The following is a 22,554-nucleotide window of genomic DNA, read 5'->3' on the forward strand; positions in this document are numbered from 1 at the left end:
AAGCCCAAAATAAAAGTCATAATTATTTATATTGGACAAGATTGCCAGTGTGTGTTGGATAATTTCCATCATTACCAGTTAGCTAACAACTGATAATAAAATTAAGCGGGCATCTGTTTAGATAGTTAATTTGTAACATCCAATGAACATTATAAATTGACCTCTCTTCCTCAAGAATTTATATTCTCTTTGGTGAGTGGAAGTTTCGTCGAGTTAACTTATTAGAGGTACAAACAAATGAAGGTTGAAAAATTGTAATGATGAACAGAAATGAAGATTTCCATTTGAGATTGAAGCATACAAAACATACCCAGATGTCAATGGAACTTCATTATTGTCTTCCAGAAAACTTAAAACAATGAACAAACAATCAACCCTCCTTCCCATTTCTCCATTCTTCTAAACATAATCATCTTTCTTAATGTAGGCCCTCCATAATATCACATCCATAGCTAAAATCTACCCCCACTCCATTAGCTTTATTCTTTCCCATTTTACTAATATTCTGATTTTAGTTCAGCTACAATATTTACACACTTATATCAAAGCATTTTATATAATTATATAGAGTAAACAACTTTTTCCCACCCAAGGTTTGCCTTAATGACACTTTCCCACCCAAAGTTTATATTCCATTAATACCCAAAATATATTTTCCGATTCGGTGGTCAATAGAGAGAAAACTCAGTCCAAGCTATTGGGGTTTTTTAAGAGGGGATTCCGATGAGTCTTTTGGTGATGAAAGTTTGGATTCTGGTGGTTCGGATTTGTCGGAATCCGACTTGGGATAGACGGTTGCGCATTCCATAAATTGCTCGATTTTCAACGATTGATAGGGTCATCAAGAACAAGGTTTGAGGAGGTTTTAGTGAGTGATAATCGGAAAAGAGAATGGTGGTAGTTTGGGATCGCAAAGATGCTGGAATCAGGTGGCAATTGGTAGGAATATAAACTTTGGGTGGAAAAGTGATATTTTGAAACTTGTTGGGTGGGAAAGTTATTAAGGAAAACCTTGGGTGGGAAAAGTGTTTACTCAATTATATATTGTTATGGATGTGCTTCAAGCCTTCAACGTTACATATAAATCTATATTACGTATATTTTGTCAAAACTTTCTAACTTTACTGTTAATTAGTCATGGTGAATAGCGATCAATTTAAAAATAAATAAATAAAAATTAAGATTTTTTTACCTAATTTTTGACATTTGTGAATTTTGATTTTGAATAAGGATACCCTCTTGGTATGAGCTTCACATAAACTAAATACACTGTTGTGATGGGTGGTTAATAAAAAGAGTAAACGACTTTTTCTCACCCAAGGTTTGCCTTAATGACACTTTTTCACTCAAAAAGTTTCAAAATACTATTTTCTCACCCAAGATTTATATCTCGTTAATATCCAAAATACACTTCACTTTCTCAACCAGTGTTCTACAAGTTATCAAAAGCTTGGATGAGAGGGGTTTTGTAGAGTGGATGCCGGTGGACTGAATGGTAGTGACTGATTGAATATTTGCAGTCAAAATTAGCCGAAAATCAACTAAAAATAAGAAACTCTAGCTGTGCGATGACCAACAATCAACGAGAAATCAGGTGCTAGAGTGAAAAGAATTTTGTAGAGAGGAGACCGAAGGTTCAAATGGTGATGACGGAAAGAATTTTCGCTGCTGGAATCGGCTTTGGGTAGTAACAAAATATAAACTTTGAGTGGGAAAGAGTCATTAAGGCAAACCTTGGGTGAGAAAATTTCGTTTATTCTAATAAAAATAGGAAACTCAAATCTTAATTCTTTCATTTATTTATAATTTATATTTTTTAGTCTATTATAAAACTATTAATTACATTACAAGTCCTTGAAAAAGCTCGGATTAAAAGAGAATCTTGTTCTTAAAGAAACTGAACTCATGTATCATAGCGAAACTGTTTATACTTGTTGTATTTACTAAGAAATGTTATATATACGCTAAAGAAAGTATGTGTGACTCGTATTTAATTTTAGGTCGTCCTTACCACTCTTATGAGCATGTATGCTGCTTAAAACTTGTTAATCAATATTGCAATGTATTTTTTTCCTCAGATTAGGAAGTCTACCCATGTCAACGTCACTTCACCGCACTGAAAATTTTGTAACATTATTGTAGGCCAATAATACAGTAAAATATAAACGGTTCATTTACTCTTATTGTCTTATTGATTCATCCTTTCAAAAGTTTCTTCTTCTGATAATATACATTTTTTACTTATATACTTATCCAAGAAGACAACTCATTACTCCCCGGCAAAGTCTTACTCGTTCAGCACTATGGAATTCTCTTCTAAAAATTATCTCCATTAACCTCTCCCCCTTCAATCTTTTTTCAATGGCAATCCTCAGCTCCAACTTTCATTCCAAAAAGCTCTTACTTTTCCTCAACATCTCCTTCCTCTTCCTCCTCTCTCTCTTTCTCAAATCTTCAGTCTTTCCCCACCAATCCATTCAACTCAATTCTTTACTCCCCCGGCGAGAACTTGTCGCCGACGGTTGCGCCGGCCTCCATGACTACAGTGATTACAAATCTCAGTGTACGTACGTCAAGTCTCAAGTGGGTTGCGAGCCAAAAGGTTATATAAACTATCTCAGAATCTTTTACTGCACTTGTGGCCAATTTCCCATTCTTGGTCACTTTCTTCTTCTTCTATGGCTTCTTGTTTTGTTCTATTTAATGGGCGACACAGCTGCCAATTACTTCTGTTCATCTTTAGAGAGTTTATCCAGAATCCTGAAACTCCCTCCAACTATAGCGGGAATCACTCTCCTTTCTCTCGGAAATGGAGCTTCTGATGTTTTCGCTAGCATTGTTTCCTTCACGAGATCTAACGATGGAGATGTTGGCTTGAATAGTATTTTGGGTGGTGCCTTTTTCATCTCCAGTGTTGTCGTTGGAGTTATAAGTATTTTCACGAGTCCTCAGGAGATTTCAGTTGATAAGCATAGCTTCATCAGAGATGCTCTCTTCTTTTTATCAGCTCTTCTGGCTCTTGTCTTGATACTTCTTATCGGAAAAATCAGCTTGTTGGGCGCAATTCTTTTTGTTTCTATTTACTTCGTCTATATTTCAGCTGTTTCTGGTTCATATTTCTATCAGAAAAGAAAAGAGAGAAACATGAACCACCTGTTTGATGTTCCAAGGAGTACTTTCTTTGTAAACAGCGAGGATGAATTTGCAGAAAGAGGCATACCATTACTCGGTTATGTAGATGACGAAAAACCAATTTTAATAGAGATCAAAAACAGCAGCCTGCAAAATCAACATCATCATGAGCACGATTTATCCTTTTCTTATTACTTTCTCAAGCTTTTAAATGTTTTGGAGTTACCTCTATACTTGCCAAGAAGACTCACAATTCCAGTTGTTAGTGAGGAGAAATGGTCAAAAACATATGCAGTAATTTCAGTAACACTGGCGCCACTTCTCTTGGCAGCAATCTACAACACCCAAAGGGAAAAACACACGGGCTCCAGGATCAGCCTGGTGACTTTCATGGCTGCAGGAGTGATTGCAGTAATTCTCGGGAATCTTGCCTATGTCACTACAAAAAACTCAAGTCCTCCAAAAAACTGCTTGCTTCCTTGGCTGGCTGGTGGGTTTCTGATGAGTGTAACATGGACATATATTACTGCGGAGGAATTGGTGTCTTTACTAGTTTCAATTGGGAATATTCTCGGAATAAGCCCTTCAGTTCTTGGACTTACTGTTTTAGCTTGGGGAAATTCACTTGGGGATTTGATATCAAATGTTGCAATGGCGATGAATGGTGGGGCAGACGGGGCACAAATTGCGATAACAGGCTGCTATGCGGGGCCAATGTTCAACACACTAGTGGGTCTTGGGATGTCACTTGTTTTTTCATCAGCTTCAGAATATCCAGCGGCTTATCAAATTCCTAAAGATCCTTCTCTCTATGAGACTTTAGCGTTTTTGATTGGAGGTTTGCTCTGGGCACTGGTAATTTTGCCCAGAAAAAGTATGAGGCTGGATAGGTCTCTAGGGTGTGGACTTTTGGCCATTTATTCTTGTTTTCTTTCTCTGAGGGTGGCTAGAGCTCTTGGTATTCTAAAACTTCACTGATTAATTTTGTATTTTTGTCATTATACATATTTTATAGTGATTTTACTATCATAAAAATCAACACGTAAACCAAGCTACTTGGTTTCTTTGTTTATTGTCTTATAGCTACAAGCTTATAATATTATATTAGAATTCTCTCTATTGATTATCACATCTTATTATAAGGCAAACTATTTCAAAGATTAGAAGCAATTTGTTGGCCCACATATTAAAAGGGTATCAAGAAACTTCTTAATTATCACAATTGTTCCTATTTGTAAAAGAGGAACTTATTTTATTAATTAATTAGTAGGAGTAATTGGAATCCTGAAAAATACTTTTGATATCATGTTTGTTATAAGAGTAGACGACTTTTCCCACTGAAGGTTTGCCTTAATGACACTTTTTTCACCCAAAAAGTTTTAAAATACCACTTTTCCATCCAAAGTTTATATTTCGTTTACTACCCTAAATAGATTTTCTAATTCGGTGGCTAACGGAGAGAAAACTCGATCCAGGTTGTTGGGGCTTTTGAAGAGAGGATGCTGGTAAGTCTTTTGGTAGTGGTAGGTTGGATTTTGATGGTCAGGATTGGTTGGAATCTGAGTTGGGAGGAGCGATTGTGTGTTTTGCAAACCGCTCGGTTGCCGGCAATTGGCAGGGCATACGGGAGCAAAGTTTGAGTGGTTTTGATGAATGATGATTGGGAAAGAGAATGGTGGTGGTTTGAGGTCGCAAAGATGTCAGAATTGGCTGGTGATTGGTCGAAATATAAACTTTGGGTGGGAAAGTGGTATTTTGAAACTTTTTGGGTGCAAAAGTGTCATTAAGGCAAACCTTGGGTGGGAAACAGTCGTTTACTCTTTGTTATAATTTTTGGTTTTTATTGTAAAAAAGTAATAAAAAAAAAAAAAAGATTAATAGTATAATAAGAACAACTCAAATAAGTTAAGCTAAATTGTTGGATAAGTTCACCTAATTAATTTGTTAACAAGAGTGAGAGTCACTGTCTTGGTGGATATGAATTGGGTATTGAAAAGAGGACCACTCAATATGTATAAATAAAAAAATTTTGGTTAGCAATTCTCAGCCGTATTCTCTCCATTCTCTTGAGCAACATCAATTTGACTTATCCTCATAATCACACTTGTCTTTTAGTATATTATGTGAACTTTGTACAACACTTACAGAAAGAAGGCTTCTCTTCCAGCCTCCACCTTCAAGGAGAGTTTCAAGCTCTGGCCTATTGATAACTTGTTCAAAATTTTGAACTTTTAGAAACTTAATAACCTCCAAGATTAAGTTGTAAATTTGGGTTTAAATTAATTTAATAATAATTACCTACTTGATAACGGAACCGATTTACGAATCCTAAATCATAAAAACAAAAGGTGTACCAAATTCATAAATAAACATGTCTTTGATAAACCACACTAAATGACCGAGTAATCAACTAGAACTCTAAAATGTATTACTCAAAAGTCATGAGTTTGAATAGGGGTGATCATTGAGCTTTTACTCGGTTTATAGTTCTATGGCCTAAGAGAATTAATTGAAGTACGTGTAAGTTGGCAAGATTCCTCTGATCATAAAAGAAAAAAATGCCTTGAAAACCTGAAAGATTAATTATTTTCATGATTGTTAAATTTGGGTTTAGATTAACTTAGTAGTAATTACCTGCTTGATAATATTATAGGATTAATGATAATTTATGAAGCTGTTAATTGTGACATTGAAGCTAAACATGAAGCGAAATAGGGGAAGTAAAAGGTGAGCCCAAGAAGAACGTGACATCAAAGTTTGGACGATTCTAGCAAATTGGTGAAGCCAATGGTGCATGAACCACGTGCCAAATTAGCTAAATGCCTCCTGCTCTAGACTACCAATAATTGTTTTTCAACGCCACATCTATTCAAAATAGGACAAAACATATGTAAAAACAATATCATAAAGAAGATTAAGTTATAAAACAAGTAGATAGCACTTTATTATCTACTCATGATTTAAAATATTAAGGTTAAACTCTTACCTAATTTAATTTTCTGGGGAGAGTTAAAATTTAATGTTTGAATAATCGAATCCTTTAATTATTGTTTAATATTCTAATAATTATATCACAACTTTTTTTTTTTTTTTTTTATACCAAGAGTGTCCGGGCCAGCTTGCTACACCTCGACTAATCCTTGAGAGCCTTGAAGTTAACGGCCGAGAAACCTTCAGTAGTTACCCTTATTAGCAATAAGGGAATCGAATTCAAAACATTGAGAATACACTCAACAATCCCTATCGCTTCACCCAGTCACCTTAATCTTGGATTAGCCTTTCATTGAATCCATTGTAATTTAAAATCATTATCAACCAATCATCACCTAATCTTAGATTGATCTCATTAATTATATGTCTTTAGACCTTAAATAGGTTAGTATATCTCATAGATCCATTAATTCTTGAAACGAGTTGGTACTTTAATCGGGTTGGTATCTCATGGGAGTCATTAGACCTTAAAACATATCAATCTCTCGTCCTAATCTATAGTTGGTTTCTTATTGAATTTATCAGACCTTAAAATGGAATTTACATTTTTCATAAGGGGACGTGTTAGACTAAATAATAGTTGGTCTTCCCTAATAGCTTAAAACTTTTGGAGCAAAAGTTACTTAAATATTTATCTTAATTTATTAACTTTATTAACTAAATATGTAAAATCTCTAAAATTATCCCTTTTTCAATTATATTTTATTCAATTTCGTAATTATCTTTATTAAAATATGTTGAGATAATCTGCACTACTATCACTCAAATCATCCACCAAATTCACACACAACACAAAACAAAGAATGTAAAGAAATCAAGAACAAGGACACACGAATTTTTACCGTGGTTCGCTATTCCTATATGGGATAAACTACATCCACGTTGAGCTCAAGAAACTCAGGAGCTCGCTGCACTAAAGATTAATACAACCTGATACAAACAGATTCTAACCCAAAATCACTCCAAAGACAAACGTATCTCACTCTCACAAAACCTGAAATTTTCTATGGAACTCTAAATCAAAGCCTCAAGACTCAAGGGAAACACAACCCTTACAAGTGATTCAACCAACCACTCAAAAATTCCAGCCAAGAAGAAAGAAACGAAACAGAGCAGATGTTCTTACACAGAATACACAAAAACTGAAAAAAATAAAACCCAGCAGCCAAACTGAAAAAAAAACGCAGCAGCAAGATAAAGTCCTTTGCATTCTGTTTTTGGGTAGAATGGATCCTGGCCGTCAGATTTTAATGTCCTTCAGGTCTGGTTTGTTTGTGATGGCAAGAGTAAAACGACAGTGTTCCACTAAATGCTAACGGCAGCGTTTTGTGGCTTCACTCTAAAAAATACATCATGGTGTGTCTCATTTTACCAAGGGGCCTAAGTGGATCGGAAATTAGGAATAATAATATATGGATGAATTAACGAATATAAAAAACTTAAAAGCTTATTTCAACATTTCTAAAACTTGAGAGTAATGTATGTTCTAGAAAATTTAAGTATATTCAAATAGTATTAATTCGAAATTAAAATATATATAACCTATTTTGAAAGATAAGTTATCCGAAAATATTTGTACTGGACAACTTACTGAAGAGTGGGCTCAAGCAATTTGGTTCTTGCTAAATGATGCTCTGACATTGTAATTATATCATGGTCTATAGGCATGGCCCATTAAACTTTTCAACGACAAAGATAAATAGTATTAAACCTCGTATTTTGCCGTCTTCGATTTAGAATCTCTAGTTTGGAATATTTTAAGAATAATTATGGGCGTTTCTGGCCTTTTTAATTCCATGTATCATTTGTTTATTTTAACTAAAATGTATTGTAAATTTCAAAAGCTAAGGATACGCTCGTAACAGGCATTAAGAAATTGATATTTTACTATCACAAAATAAACTAGTTTTTTAGGTGGTAACCGAACATTGGAAACGTAACAACTACAAGTGGTATTAGAGTAAGTCACGTACTTTATATAGGAGTGATTAGTTTTGAGTATTCTATTTTTTTAAGAAACCAGAACTGGAACTAGAATCGATTAGTTCTGATTCCTAGAAACTTGAAATCGGAACTTGAGACATAGGTTTTGATTCCTATTCTGGGTACCTTGGTAATTTAATTACCCCATACTTTAAAAAAAAAAAATTACAAATACATTCTAATATTTTACAAAAATACAATTCAGTCTGATTTCTACACGGGTACCCGGACCTCTATTTTGGTTTCGATTTCGGTATCGGTTTCAATTTCGGTTTCGGTTCTGAGTTCTAGCACTGTAAGAATCGGAACCGGACCTAAGATTCCAGTCCAATTTTTCAGAACCAGAGCTGGACCTAATGGGGTTGGTTCTAGTTTTGGTTCCCATTATCCATGCTCACCCCTACTATATCATTCCCCAATTAATAAAGGCAGTGATTTGGTTCGATAATATGGGTCTCATAAACTTATCATAAGAGTAAATCGAGGTTAGAGATAATGTTGGGGGTTAATTGGATTGAAAGTACGCCCTTAAAAACCCAACCAAGCAATGTGTTAAACAAATCAGTAATAATTTCGAACATGACAAGGTCATCACGAATTGGGTGGAGAGAAGTTACTATCCCACATCGGATAAACATAGATTGTGTTTTGCATATTTCTTGTATACATAATATCACCTAATGGGTTAGTCTTTTGGATACTTAATAAGTATTTAACTCATAATAAGGGTATAGAGAAGACACATTGATTCTCTTGACAATTCAAGAACATTGTTGTTTTAATAGCAAAATAGTCTCTCGTCTCCTAATGAATTCAAGACACATTGATTTTTCAGTAGCAAATCATTCCTCACATAAACAAGCGTTATTAAATTTTGTGTATGAATAAAATATTTCTGTGAAAGTCTAAATTACCCTCAAATTAATATTATTAAATTTTGTGTATGGATATAATATGTTTTAGTAAACAAACACCTTTTATTGATAAACAAACATTTTTAATCACACATTTTTTTATTAAAAAGTTCATCTGATGACAAAGGGTCTTATTTAATACAATGAAACTTCTGTTATTTCCTTTAATTTTTTAAAATAGTGTCTCCATTTAAAAATAACCCTTTCTTTTAAAAAAATTAGGAAATACTAAATAAAAAAATAAAATAACAAATTATATTATGTAGAGTAGAAAGCCTTTTCTTTCCATTACAAACAAAAACTTAATTTTAAAAAATCAAAGATTATTAAAAAAAGAAACGTAGGCAAGTTCAAAAGTCAATTGTTCGTGTTTGAAACAATAAATCATTGGTTTGCTGTGCAATTTAATGACAATACAAACAATTAAACTGATAAGAGTAGGTTGATGAAAGTTGATACTGGTAAATAGGGTTATAAAAAATTATACATCGAATGACGTGATAAATCTTGATCATCGATTAATATTAATTTTAATAAATTAATGGTCAAGATTACGCCACATCATTTAGTGTACATGTTCGATAACTGTAACATATATAAATATATATATTATATATATATATATATATATAAACCTCATGATACCAAAATAGCCCTTAAACTTAATTAAGTTTTTTTTTTTTTTTTTGGTTTATCACATTTCTCCCATTTGTAAATTAATCTTGGTACTTTTTTTTTTTTTTTCCCTTCATATTCATGTATAATTACTTTGTTCATAATCTAATATTATATTTTCATCAACAATAAAAAGAATGAAACTAAGATGGACCAATTAGGGCATGCATGGGCTCGGGACAAAGAGTTGGATTGAACCAATTGTTTAAAAATATTTCACACAAATAATTAGCCAATCCCATGCGGGTTACTCTTTTGCAGAATGGGCCTTGCCGAAATTAACATAGTCTTTTTTTTCTTTTTTCTTTTCTTTTTATATGATATATAAAGTATATTAAATAAATTAATGTTAATGTTTTATTTTATTGCTAAAATGTTATAAATGCCATTATTGATAATATCATATTGTTCTTATATAATGATCTATTCTTAAATAATTTATATATTTAAAATGATAATATCAGTAGAAATTTTTTAATAAATTTTGAATATTTAATTTAACTTTATTATCCAAAAATAAAAAATATTATATTCAATAATACTAAAATTTGTATTCATGCGATGAAAATAATTATGTAAAATGATAAATTGTTAATTAATATATATTTTCCATTCAATTTTATTAAAAAAATATAATAATTGTTAGTATAAATTACTTAAGATAATTATTATTGAAAATAAGATGATAGAATTGAGATGATTAATACCAATATAAAAAATTATTATTATTTAAATAAACTTATATATTCATTATTTTATTTTATTAATATTATAAGGTAGAATTTTCAATTTTAAGTCATAACATAAATATAAATATTGTTAGCTATGTAATATTGTTTTAATTTAATATATAATTATAACTGAAAATTTATTTACTTATATTATAAAGAGAATTTTAAAGAGAATTTTAATAATTGAAAAATAAATATTAAATTAGTTTTAAATATTTTTAATTAATCTTTTTGATATATACATTTTTATCCAGTCCCATGTTATGCCAAATATAACATACACTAAAACAAAAATGACTTATGGTAACATACAAAAAATGTTGTCAAAGGTAAATGGTAGCATTAATGAGTATGCTATTACAACTTATGTTACTAAAAAATGAGGTTTTGATAACACTTAAAAACTGTTATTATTAATTATTTTGTTGCACTTATTGAAAGTTATAAATGAACTTTCAATAAGTGCAATAAAGGCTATTGTTGAGTATATTATAACACTTATTTATAGCTGCAAATTATTTTAGCTTACACTCTATAAATTAGATTTTTGTAACATTCTTAAACTGTTATAGGTTAATTTTTTGTAACATCCTTAAAATGTTATAGATAACAAATCTATAACATTTTTTAAATGTTGTAGATAGGTTTTTCCTAACATTGTTAAAATGCTATAGAAAAGTTTTTAATAACATTTTAAAAGTGCTACTAAAGCTTTTAAAAATGCTGTAGATAGGTATTCTTTGCATTTTCTAATCTTGGTTGAAATAGTTTTACAACTCTAATGATAAATTTTTAAAAGCACATTTCATTGATAAACGTTCATATATGCCTAACAAACAGTCATTCATCGTATCTAATACCTAGATGATTGGAAAATTAACTATGAATAATAGTTCATACTTTCCGATCATTCAAAAAATCTATCAACAAAAACCACCATATATATCATCTTCAATTCCCATGTGCCACTAATTTTTACCAAAAAAGTCTTCGATTTTCTCAACCTACAAAACTATTGAAACAAAAATCATCTGAATTCCCATGTTATTCTCAAGGATGACATTACATATATTGCAAATTTAAGAAAAGATAAAAACAAAAGCACGCCAAACATTTATTGCAAAACAAGGAGGAAAAGAACATATTTAAATCTCTAACTTCACAATGACCAATCCTAAAAATTTCCACCAAGCAAGTTTAAATGATCTATCAATATTACATGTTTCTTCAAAATGAAGTGTTATTCATGTTTCCCGCCCATTTTTCATAATCATGTTACAAGAAGCATGAAAGTATCAATAAGAATGCAGAATCAACAAAACTTATCTCCAAATCATATTATTACCAACAACTCTAAAAGCGAAGAGATAATGGAAAAGAAGTTACCTAAAATTAGTTTGGAAAATCCATGACAACTTTGTTAGAAGGTTAAGCAATTGTACTACCCACACAATCTTCAATATAAACCATTTCCGATGCAAGCCTCCACAAAAATGCAGTAGGTACCTTGGCTATATCAATTCAAAACCGTTGTTACAGGTTCTGGTTCTAGGTACCTAGGAACCAGAATTGTCAGTTTCGGTTCTGGTTTCGGTTCCTTCAAAAAGTGCAGGGTACCTGGAACCGAACACACCTAATAAATCTAATGCCTTTTTCTATTTTCAGGAGATTAGGGATTGGTGAAGTGAAGCCAACGACCATATCTTTGCAGCTTGCAGATAGATCCATCAAGCATTCGAGGGGCATAGTTGAAGATGTTTTGGTGAAGGTGGACAAAGTTATCTTTCCTACAGACTTTGTTATGTTGGACATGGAAGAGGGCAAAGAAATGCCTCTCATTTTGGGGCGACCATTTCTGGCCACCGAAAAAGCCCTCATTGATGTGCAAGAAGGAAAATTGCTGTTAAGAGTCCAAGATGAAACAGTGAAGTTCAATGTTTTTGAGGCTATGAAATTCCCATCAGAGTCAGATTCATGTTTTAGTGTAGATGTGGTGGATAGACTAGTAACAGAGGCTATTGAAGAGAACACCCCTCAACTACCTCTAGAAGCTTGTATTGCCCAATAAAAAATAATAGAGGTAGATGAGCCAGCGAAGAATGAGTGTGCTAGATATTTGGAAGCACTTGAGCCGATAAATGCAAGCCAAGATCCAGAATTTGAAGAGTTTGATATTGAGAAAGAGAAGGAAAAGGCAAGAAAGGAAGAACCTCCAAAATGTGAACTGAAGCCTTTACCTTCTCACCTCAAATATGTGTATCTTGGTGAAGCAGAAACCTTCCCAGTGATCATCAATTCAAGGTTAAGTAAATTGGAAGAAGAGCGGTTGATTTAGGTGCTTAGGGAACATAGATTAGCAATTGGATGGACTATTTCGGACATTAGAGGCATCTCTCCATCGTTTTGTATGCATAAGATACTCATGGAAGATGATGTCAAGCCTAGGGTACAACCACAACGGAGATTGAATCTTTCTATGAAGGAAGTGGTGAGAAAAGAGGTGGTGAAACTTTTAGATGCGGACATAATTTATCCTATTTCAGATAGTCCATGGGTAAGCCCGGTGCAAGTGGTTCCAAAGAAAGGAGGAATCACAGTGATAAAGAATGAAAGTAATGAATTGATACCCACTAGGACACTCATGGGTTGGAAGGTGTGCATTGATTACCGAAAATTGAATAAAGCAACAAGGAAGGATCATTTCTCACTTCCTTTCATCGATCAAATGTTGGAGAGATTGGTGGGGCATGCTTACTATTGTTTCTTGGATGGTTTTTCAGGTCATAATCAGATTGCCATTGCTCCTGAAGATCAAGAGAAGACGACATTCACTTGTCCCTATGACACCTTTGCGTATAGAAGGATGCCCTTCGGGTGGTGCAATGCACCGACCACATTTCAGCGATGCATGATGTCGATCTTTGGTGACATGGTGGAGCGGTTTATAGAAGTCTTCATGGATTACTTCTCTGTTTTTGGTTTTTCTTTTGACAATTGTTTATCTAATCTTTCATTTGTTTTGTAGCGATGTCAAGAGATGAGTTTGGTGCTCAATTGGGAGAAATGCCATTTCATGGTACATGAAGGAATAGTACCCGGTCACAAAATTTCAAAGGATGGCATCGAAGTGGATCGGGCAAAAACTGAAGTGATTGAGAAGCTGCCACCACCTGCAAACGTTAAGGCAGTTCAGAGTTTCTTGGGGCATGCGGGGTTCTATAGACGATTTATTAAGGAATTTTCTAAAATCTCTAAACCCCTTTGCAATTTACTGATTAAGGATGTTCCTTTTGATTTTGATGATGAATGCATGCATGCTTTTCAAACTCTTAAGAAATTGTTAATGTCTGCACCTATTATTGCAGTTCTCAATTAGGGACTACCGTTTGAATTGATGTGTGATGCTAGTGATTTTGCACTAGGAGTAGTTTTAGGACAAAGAAAGAACAAAGTTTTGCATGTAATTCAGTATGCTAGCAAGACAGTCATTGATGTACAGTTGAATTACACCACTACTAAAAAAGAGTTGTTAGCCATGGTTTTTGCATTTGATAAATTTCATTCTTATTTGGTAGGTGCTAAGGTGATGGTCTACACGGATCATTCAACACTCAAGTATCTGTTGGCAAAGCAAGAAGCAAAACCTCGATTGATAAGATGGATCCTATTACTACAAGAGTTTGAGTTGGAGATCCGAGATAAAAAAGGGTTAGAAAATGTGGTGGCGGATCATTTGTCAAGGGTTGAATGACCAACCTAGGAAAGTGAAGAGGAAACCCAAATCAAGGAAACATTCCCGGATGAGAAATTGATAAGAGTTGAAGAAGCACCTTGGTATGCAGATATTGCAAACTACTTGTCATCGAGAGTGCTTCCAAATGGCATGACCTTCCAACAAAAGAGGAAGTTTTTCTCTGACTTGAAGTATTATTTCTAGGAAGAACCATTTCTGTATAGACACTATGCTGATCAGATGATACGTAGGTGTGTCCCGAAAGAGGAGACGGAGAGTATTCTACGACATTGTCATGAAAGGGAAGTGGGTGGTCATTTTGGAGCAACTAGGACAGCAGCCAAGGTCCTTCAATCTGGATTTTATTGGCCAACTATATTCAAGGATGCCTTCCGGGTAGTATAGGAATGTGTTCAATGTCAACGGAGTGGAAATATTTCAAGGAGAGATGAGATGTCATTGAATAACATCCTAGTTGTTGAGCTGTTTGATGTGTGGGGAATTGACTTCATGGATCCTTTCCCAAATTCTTATGGAAATGTGTACATTTTGGTAGCAGTGGATTATGTTTCAAAATGGGTGGAAGCAGTTGCATTGCCATCCAATGATGCCAGGGTAGTGGTTAACTTTGTGAGAAAGAACATTTTCTCAAGATTTGGGGTACCACGGGCAATCATCAGTGATGGGGGGTCTCATTTTTGCAATAGGCAATTAGACGCCTTGTTAGGAAAATATGGAGTGAAACATAGAGTGACCACACCATACCATCCTCAGACTAGCGGGCAAGTGGAACTGTCGAACAGAGAGTTGAAAAGGATTTTAGAGAAGACAGTTAATGCATCCAGGAAGGATTGGTCACGGAAGTTGGATGATGCATTATGGGCATACCGCACTGCAGTCAAGACTCTGATTGGTATGTCTCCATTTAGGTTGGTATATGGGAAGGCATGTCATTTGCTAGTGGAACTCGAGCATAAGGCATATTGGGCCGTCAAGCAGCTAAACATGGATTTACAAGCTGCTGGGGAGGAAAGGATGCTGAAATTGAATGAACTTGACGAATTCTATCATGAAGCGTATGAGAATGCTCGGATATACAAAGAAAAGACCAAGAAGTGGCATGACAAGCATATCAGGAAGAAGAACTTTGAAGTGGGTCAGAAAGTGTTTTTGTATAATTCTAGACTTAGGCTCTTCCCTAGAAAACTTAAGTCTAGATGGTCCGGACCCTTCATAGTTACAAAAGTTTACCCATATGGGGCGGTGGAGGTTTCACATGAAGAAAATGGCACATTTAAGGTCAATGGACAGAGATTGAAGCCATACATTGATGGGGTGATGAGTTGCAAGTCACTTCCCGTCCAACTTGACATCCCAACATGATGACTTGAGAAAGTCGAGCTTTCGACTATAAACAAGTGCTTCTTGGGAGACAACCCAAGTGTTTTCATTTGTTGTTTGTTTGTTTGTTGTTCTGAATTTGTTTAGTTATTTTATGATTTAGAATAATGTTAATTTCGTATGTTTTTGGGTGTTTCAGATGAATGATTGAATTAAGGCGAGAAGCGAAAAATTTCCAGTTTTCGCCGCGGCGATGTACGCTTTGCACAAAATGGAATTTGAAAAGTTCCAGACTTCGCCACGGCGAAGTATGCTCTTCACCGCAGTGATGTTTTCTCTGGAATTTTTTTCTGTGGCGAGACAATTTTCTTCGCCGCGGAATAGAAGGTATTGCGGAGTTGTACTAAGGAAATTTCACAATGGCGACGTTTTCTTTGGAATTTTTCACACGGCGAGAATTTTTCTTTGCCGCGACATCGACTAGATTTGCAAATGAATGAAGAACTTCACCGCGGCGAAGTCTGTTTTCTATAAATACTCGCTTCATTTTCATTTTTTCGCAAAAAAATCTCAAAACACACCTAAGAGCCAAACACTTCTACCTTCAATCCAGAGCTTCTCCAATGAATTTTCATCCCTATACCTTACTCCTTAACCCTTACAAACACTAAATCAACTCATTTTGGCAAAGATTTTTCGCAAAATTTTGAACAAAATTTTGGAAACCCTTGGTTTCAAAAATTGGGGATCTTGCAATCTGGGCCGCAATTGGTGAGATTGGTGGTGCATTCATCTTGGGATTGGTAAGATTTCGAGTTCTCTAGCATTTAAATTGATCAATTTCGATTATTAGAGTGTTGATTTTGAGATATTGATTGATTGCGTTGAGTTGTGATTTTTGGTGAAGTTTGTGGTTTGATTTTGATTAAAGAAGTGTGGATTTTGATTTGTGTGGTGTTGAGGAAGTTGGGTTTTCGATTTGGGAGTGTTTTGTTGAGTTTGGGGGTGTTGGTGCAAAATTTTGAAACTTTGGTATATATTCAGGAGTGTTTGTGGTCAGTAGTAAGAGCACTTAGCGTTGAACTGTCTGGTTGAATTCTTAGTTTGGGGGTACATTTGAGTATTCACAGTGAAAACCAAACATGCCAATCAAAATAGCTTCCAAGGGTAAAGGAAAAAGGAAACAAGTAGACAATAGGTTTGTTAGTGAAAAGGCTCGGCAACGTTATGAAGGTGCAATCAAAAGAAAAGATAAGGGGTTTATTGCCGAGTGTGGATTGAGAACTGTCCGTGCAGAAGAGTGGAGTCAAGGGAGAAAGTGGAACAGCTTCATGAGTGACCCCGAACATTTAGCCATAGAGCCGATAGTGAGAGAGTTTTATGCCAACTTCCCTGAGTGTAATCTTGGGCATGTATATGTGAGGGGTATTGATGTGCCAATCGATGCGAAGGTGATCAATGATTTCTATGAACTACCTCCAATTGACCGTGATGAGTGTCAGGAATTTAAGAAGTGACAGTTTAAGGAGGAAGAGATTCTTAAGGTCATAGCAAAGCCGGAGACCCTTTGGGAGATTCTGAAGAAGGGAAGAAAGAGCATTAGGGGAATGAATTTGATTCCTATGGCTAGATTATGGCAGTAATTTGTGTGTACGAGGATGATGCTGGAGACACATTATAGTACAGTGACTTTTGAAAAGGCATTGTTGCTTTATTCCATTGCCACCGGAAAGAAAATGGATGTGGGGAATATTATCATGAGGAGTATATAGCACGTAGCCAAACCAGGGCGAGGGAGCTTCCCCTTCCCACATCTTATCACTGAGCTGTGCACTCGAGCGGGAGTCGAGAAGGTGGATGATGAACCACTTATCCATCCTGCCCTAATCCTTGACACCAACTAGTATAACAAGCATCTTAAGCGTCCACCCAGAGAAGGACCCAGATCCGAAACAAAAAGACAAAGAACCATAGGAGCTGCCACATCATCCAGTTCAACATTCACAACAAAGGAGCTGCTGCAGCAGATTTTGGGTAAGATGAAACAGGTGGAACGACGTCAAGGTTGGCTGGCAGAGCAGACCTAGATGCTGTATGATATGCAACATAGCTGTTGCACCAAGCTAGACATTGATACTTCAAGCTTCCAATGGGAAGATTGGGATTCCGAGGAATGGAATGATTCCGAAGTAGAAGATGACGACACCGAAGGAGAGGAGGAGGCCGAAGAATGAAACCTGAGCACCTGTTTTGTAGTTTTCATTTTCAATTGTTATTGTCTTTTGTTTTGTACATTGAACCTAATTTTATTTTTGTTTTTTATTGTTAATTTTTGTTTGAACTTCCTAGTAGTTGTAAAGGCGAGATTAGGTTGTAATATTTTCATATTAGTCAATGAAATTTTCTAACACAGTGGACACCACAGAATTTCAATTGTTTTACAAATTATGGTGATGAGAAAGCCAAGGAATGGGTGTACATGCTGTTGAACGAAACTCTGACTTCATGGATTAATCAGGGAACTATCTCGTACCTTTGTAAATTTTGTTTTTCTATTCCTAAATTGTGCATAATGTGACATTGGGGACAATGTCATCTTTAGTTTGGGGGTAGGAAAAATTTGAAATTTTGATTTGTGTTTAGTGTTTTCATGTTTTGTTTTGTTGCGCCAATGATGAATTGCATAAGTCTATGATGAGAATAGGATTGTTGGGATTTTATTGTTGAAAAATGTTAAGAATTGCTTCAAGTTTAGGTTTGTTACCTTGATTTAGCTTGAGTTTTGTTGAGTGGTCAACCACCATTTTCATTATTTTGGCATGCTTAGATTCATTTTATGTGGTTAGGCGAATTCTTGATAATGTTGGTGGACTCTAGAACCTAGTTGAGAAGTGCTTGAAGTGAAATTCTAGGAATAGACATTATTGAGGAACTGATTTAGGCATTTTTCGAAACGTTTGAGCCTTTCCAGCTGATTATGAAAGTTATCTGATGCGTGTTTCCTACAACATGCAAATGTAGCAAGTATACTAATCGCACAAGTAATATACTGATGAGTAGAGTATCGTTCCCACGAGGATTGTAAGCAAAGCAAAGAGTTTCCTAATGTTTTCTAGTTGAAGCAATCGAATTCTTTGGATTGGTGGGAGCAAATTCTAATTAAAAACAACAAAATGAAATTTAAACTAAGATTAAAACTTAATTAAGAAAGCAATATGAAAACACGGAATATCAATTCAAGTAAAACGGGTAGGGTTTTGACTTCATTTGGATTTTTATGGGTTAAACCTAAAATTACACTACACTCACATTCATACGCAATGGTTGTAAATCGAACTCACTAGTATGTTAGACATACCCTCTCAGGCTATGCCTTCCTATTCTTCCTTATTAACCTTCCGCACCCAACAAAATGAAGATTAATAATTCCAAACTCATTAAGCAAAAGAATCCTATAATGATTTCATTAATTCTTGAATCTATCTCTAGCATCCAATACTATAATGGTAATTACCTAAGAAGCCTAACATGATTCATTTCTCAATCTCATCATGTTCATCACATACAACATTAAAAAATCAGAGTAACACACAACCAAGGCATATTCATATGAAAATAACACAATCAAACCCTTAACCCATTTAAAATCCAAACTACCATCAAAACCCTAACCCAAAATAGATTAGTTCATAACTAAATCAATAATACAAAAACGAAAATAGGAAATAAACATGTTCAACATAATAAAAATGAGATAAAGGATTAGAAATCTCCCCAAAAGATGAATCCTCAAGTTAGAAATCGAAACTTCTTCCTTTTACAAATCAAATTGCTCAAAGTTCTTAGAAAAGTGCAAAAGTGGCTAAACCTAAAACAAAAACGAAGACCCTGGGCAAAAAGACTAAGTTTTTCTTTTATACTTTGTCCAAATAACCTAGCCAAACACACCCAACACGAAACTGTGCGTTTAACAAAACTGAAATAAGTGACTGTCGCCGCGGCGAAGAATGAAGCAGACATGCTCGTCCCTGGCTTACTTCGCCATGACGAAGAAAATTCCTTCGCCGGGGCGAAGCTTCTTGAAGAGTTCTGAATTTACAGAACTGCCGCTCTGCTTGCTTCTCCGTTGATTCTTCGATTCTCGGTGCTCTCCCTTGGAAACGAGCTTCATCGTGCTTTATCCTGCTCCGAAACTCTCCTATCTTCTGAGATCCGCTAATTTCTGAGTCAAAACTATCCAATTTTGTAATTATTTGCTCAAAAAGACCATTTAAACCTGAAAAAAGAAAAGTAAAGAATTAAGTAACAATTCAGGTCAAAATGCACTAGAAAGTACCTGAAATCCGACAAAAAGGTAATATGAAAAGTGTATAATTCACGGATTATCATTATCCCTAGTCATCCATTTGAGCCTTATAAAATCATCATTGTCCTATTTTTCTTGTGCAACCAATAATTCCTAAACCCTTCACCCTAAACACGTTTCACAACCCTTAAGAGAATTCTGAACCTAATGCAAACACAAAGAGCTTGGATAGTTGTGTGAATCATTAATGAACTAAACGAATAGTTTGAGGGTCGTAAGAAGGGAAAACAAAAAAAAAAAAAAAAAGAATTCGAGAGTTGCATTTCAGAAGCAAAAATAAGAAGTGCACATGTTTGAGGGTTATAAAATGGTTGACATCTTGAGCGGTGGTTGAGGAAGAAAGTGGAAGTTGATGTAGGTCTTAGTGTTTGCTTAAAGGAAACCAAGTTCTCTTGCTTTGTTTATCTTTTCCTTTTCTTTGGAGCCAACTGATTGAGCCTAACGTTACAAGCCTGTAAAGACCTTTTGATCCTTAGTGATGTCTAATCCTCATTAGTGGAGAGTAGTTCGATACTTAGGCTTATGGAGTCTGCTGCCATTTGATAAATTTTGCATTTCTGCATAAAATAATCCAAGAAGTTAGAATGGGGACTGAAGTGGGGATCACCTACTCAGGTGACCAATAGAGAAAGATAGTCAAAGCAACTTATAACTTCTTGGAGTGTTGAGCATTTTCCAGTAATAATTTTTCAACAATTTTTGAGACTTGTATAAATTCTAGGCAGTTCGTTGTGTTTGAGTCTAAGTCTAATTTTTCTCATTTCATTTTCAATTTTGTTGTTTTGTGTTTTTGTTGGTTAGTTGTTTTTCTTTTAGTCGTGTTTTGTACCTGATGCTCGGGGACGAGCATGTCTTAAGTTTGGGGGTATTTGATAATCTAAGGATTATACTATTTTATTTAGGCTTTTTGGCCAGATTTTGAATACTTCTTATGTCGTTTTTGCCTGAATTGCAACTTAATTGCACATGTTTTATGTTTCAGGCCAAAACATGCACTTTGAGCAAATAATGAGCAAAATCGAGTTTCTAGACCCAGAAGCAAGCGAATCTCAGAATTCAGGGAAGTTCTGAAGCGAACTTGAAGCACTATAAAGCTTGTTCCCATTGGAGAGCATCAAAGATTGAAGATTCGAGCAAGGAAACAAGTGGAGGGCAATTCCATAAATTAAGAATTGTTCTGGAAGGTTCACCGCAGAGAAGTTTATTCTTCACCGCAGCGATAAACTCTCCGGAATTCGTTGCCGGGCGAAGTTTGTTCTTCGCCACGACAAAGTCTGTGATTTTCTTTTTTTGTTAAAACACACAGTTTTTATTTTAGTTAAGTTTTTAGGTTTTTGGACCGACTATATAAGAAAAACCTTGACATTTTAAGGAGGTTCATCTTTGTTTAGAGCAGCTTTGACATTTTGGGAGAAAAAGAGAGAAGATTTGAGATTTAACCTTGTGGATTCATCAATTAGGGGAGATCTTTTACTCTCTTTTCTTTGTTTCAACATGTTGAATAGTGTGTTTACTGTTTTTCTTGCTATTTATGTTAATTTCGTTATAAACTAACTCACTTTGGGTTAGCGTTTTGATGTAATTCGGATTTCTATGGGTAATCAATAGATTATTGTTGCTTTTACATTCTATTGCATGGATTGTGTGATTATTTTGATTTTTATTGAATTTATTTGTTGAACATGATGAGATTGAGAAATTAATCATGTATGAGCTTCTTGAGTAATCACCATTGTTGTATTGAACATTAGAGATAGGTTTGAGAATCAATGAAATCAACCTAGGATTCCATTAGCATAATGAACTTGGATCTATTAATCTTCAATTTGTTGGGTGCAGAAGCTTAGTAGGGAAAAATAGGAATTCATAGCCTGAGAAGGTATGTTTTACACATTAGGGAGTTCGATTCACAATCCGTGCATGTGAGTGTAGAAGTAGCATAATTCGTAGAATTAATTCATAAAGTCCTAATGAAGTCAAAACCCTAACCGTTTGTTTTACTTGATATTACTCTTGCTTTAATCTTGCTTTCATTAATTAGCTTTTTAATTACATAGTAAATTTTGGTTTCATTTGAGTTTAAGTTTCTCCCGTAAATCCAACACTTTTTTATTTCTCCAACTTGATGACAATTAGGAAAATTAATGTTTAACAACCAATCCTTGTGGGAAAGATACTTTTCTTATCACTTTATTACTTTTTGCGACTAGTGCAGTTGCTATATTGCATGTTGTAGTTACGACGCAATAGTATATTTGCAATATGAAAATATGTATGCGAACTAGCAAAGAGGCGAAATACCCGAGGAAGTAGCATCAGAAGAAACAAATGAAGACTTCAACTCTTAGAGTGCACTTAATAGGCCGAAAAGGACCCGAACCCGAAGCACAACCTCCTCTTCAGAAGCATCAACAATGAATGCACTGTCCTCCATGTAGCTATAGAGTAATGAGCTTCACCAATATTTGGGAACCCCCGACATGCTACCAGCAGATCCACAACAAAGAGCCAACTTTGATGTCTTAGAATATTGGAAAACCAGAAAATGTATTTTTCTAGTATTATCAAGATTTGCCCTGGATGTTTTCTCAGTTCCTGTCTCAACAGTCTCATTCGAACAAACATTTAGTGTAAGTGGAAGAATTTTAAATGAAAGGAGGACTAAACTTTCACAAAAAATGATTAAAG

General features: G+C 34.7%; 1 protein-coding gene across 1 annotated transcript; it reads left to right on the forward strand.

Annotated features, from left to right (window-relative positions):
• The first annotated feature begins 2,238 nt into the window (after positions 1-2,238).
• Positions 2,239-4,181, forward strand: LOC116125953 (cation/calcium exchanger 1-like). Its single transcript, XM_031411662.1, has one exon. The coding sequence runs from the start codon at positions 2,362-2,364 to the stop codon at positions 4,108-4,110; it is 1,749 nt and encodes a 582-aa protein (XP_031267522.1). The 5' UTR covers positions 2,239-2,361; the 3' UTR covers positions 4,111-4,181.
• Positions 4,182-22,554: the final 18,373 nt, after the last annotated feature.

Source organism: Pistacia vera, unplaced genomic scaffold, assembly GCF_008641045.1.
Source record: "Pistacia vera cultivar Batoury unplaced genomic scaffold, PisVer_v2 Contig174, whole genome shotgun sequence".
NCBI lineage: Eukaryota > Viridiplantae > Streptophyta > Magnoliopsida > Sapindales > Anacardiaceae > Pistacia > Pistacia vera.

Coding starts and splice junctions, on each gene's coding strand:
- LOC116125953 (XM_031411662.1), top strand. CDS start 2,362: ATGGCAATCCTCAGCTCCAACTTTCATTCCAAAAAGCTCTTACTTTTC.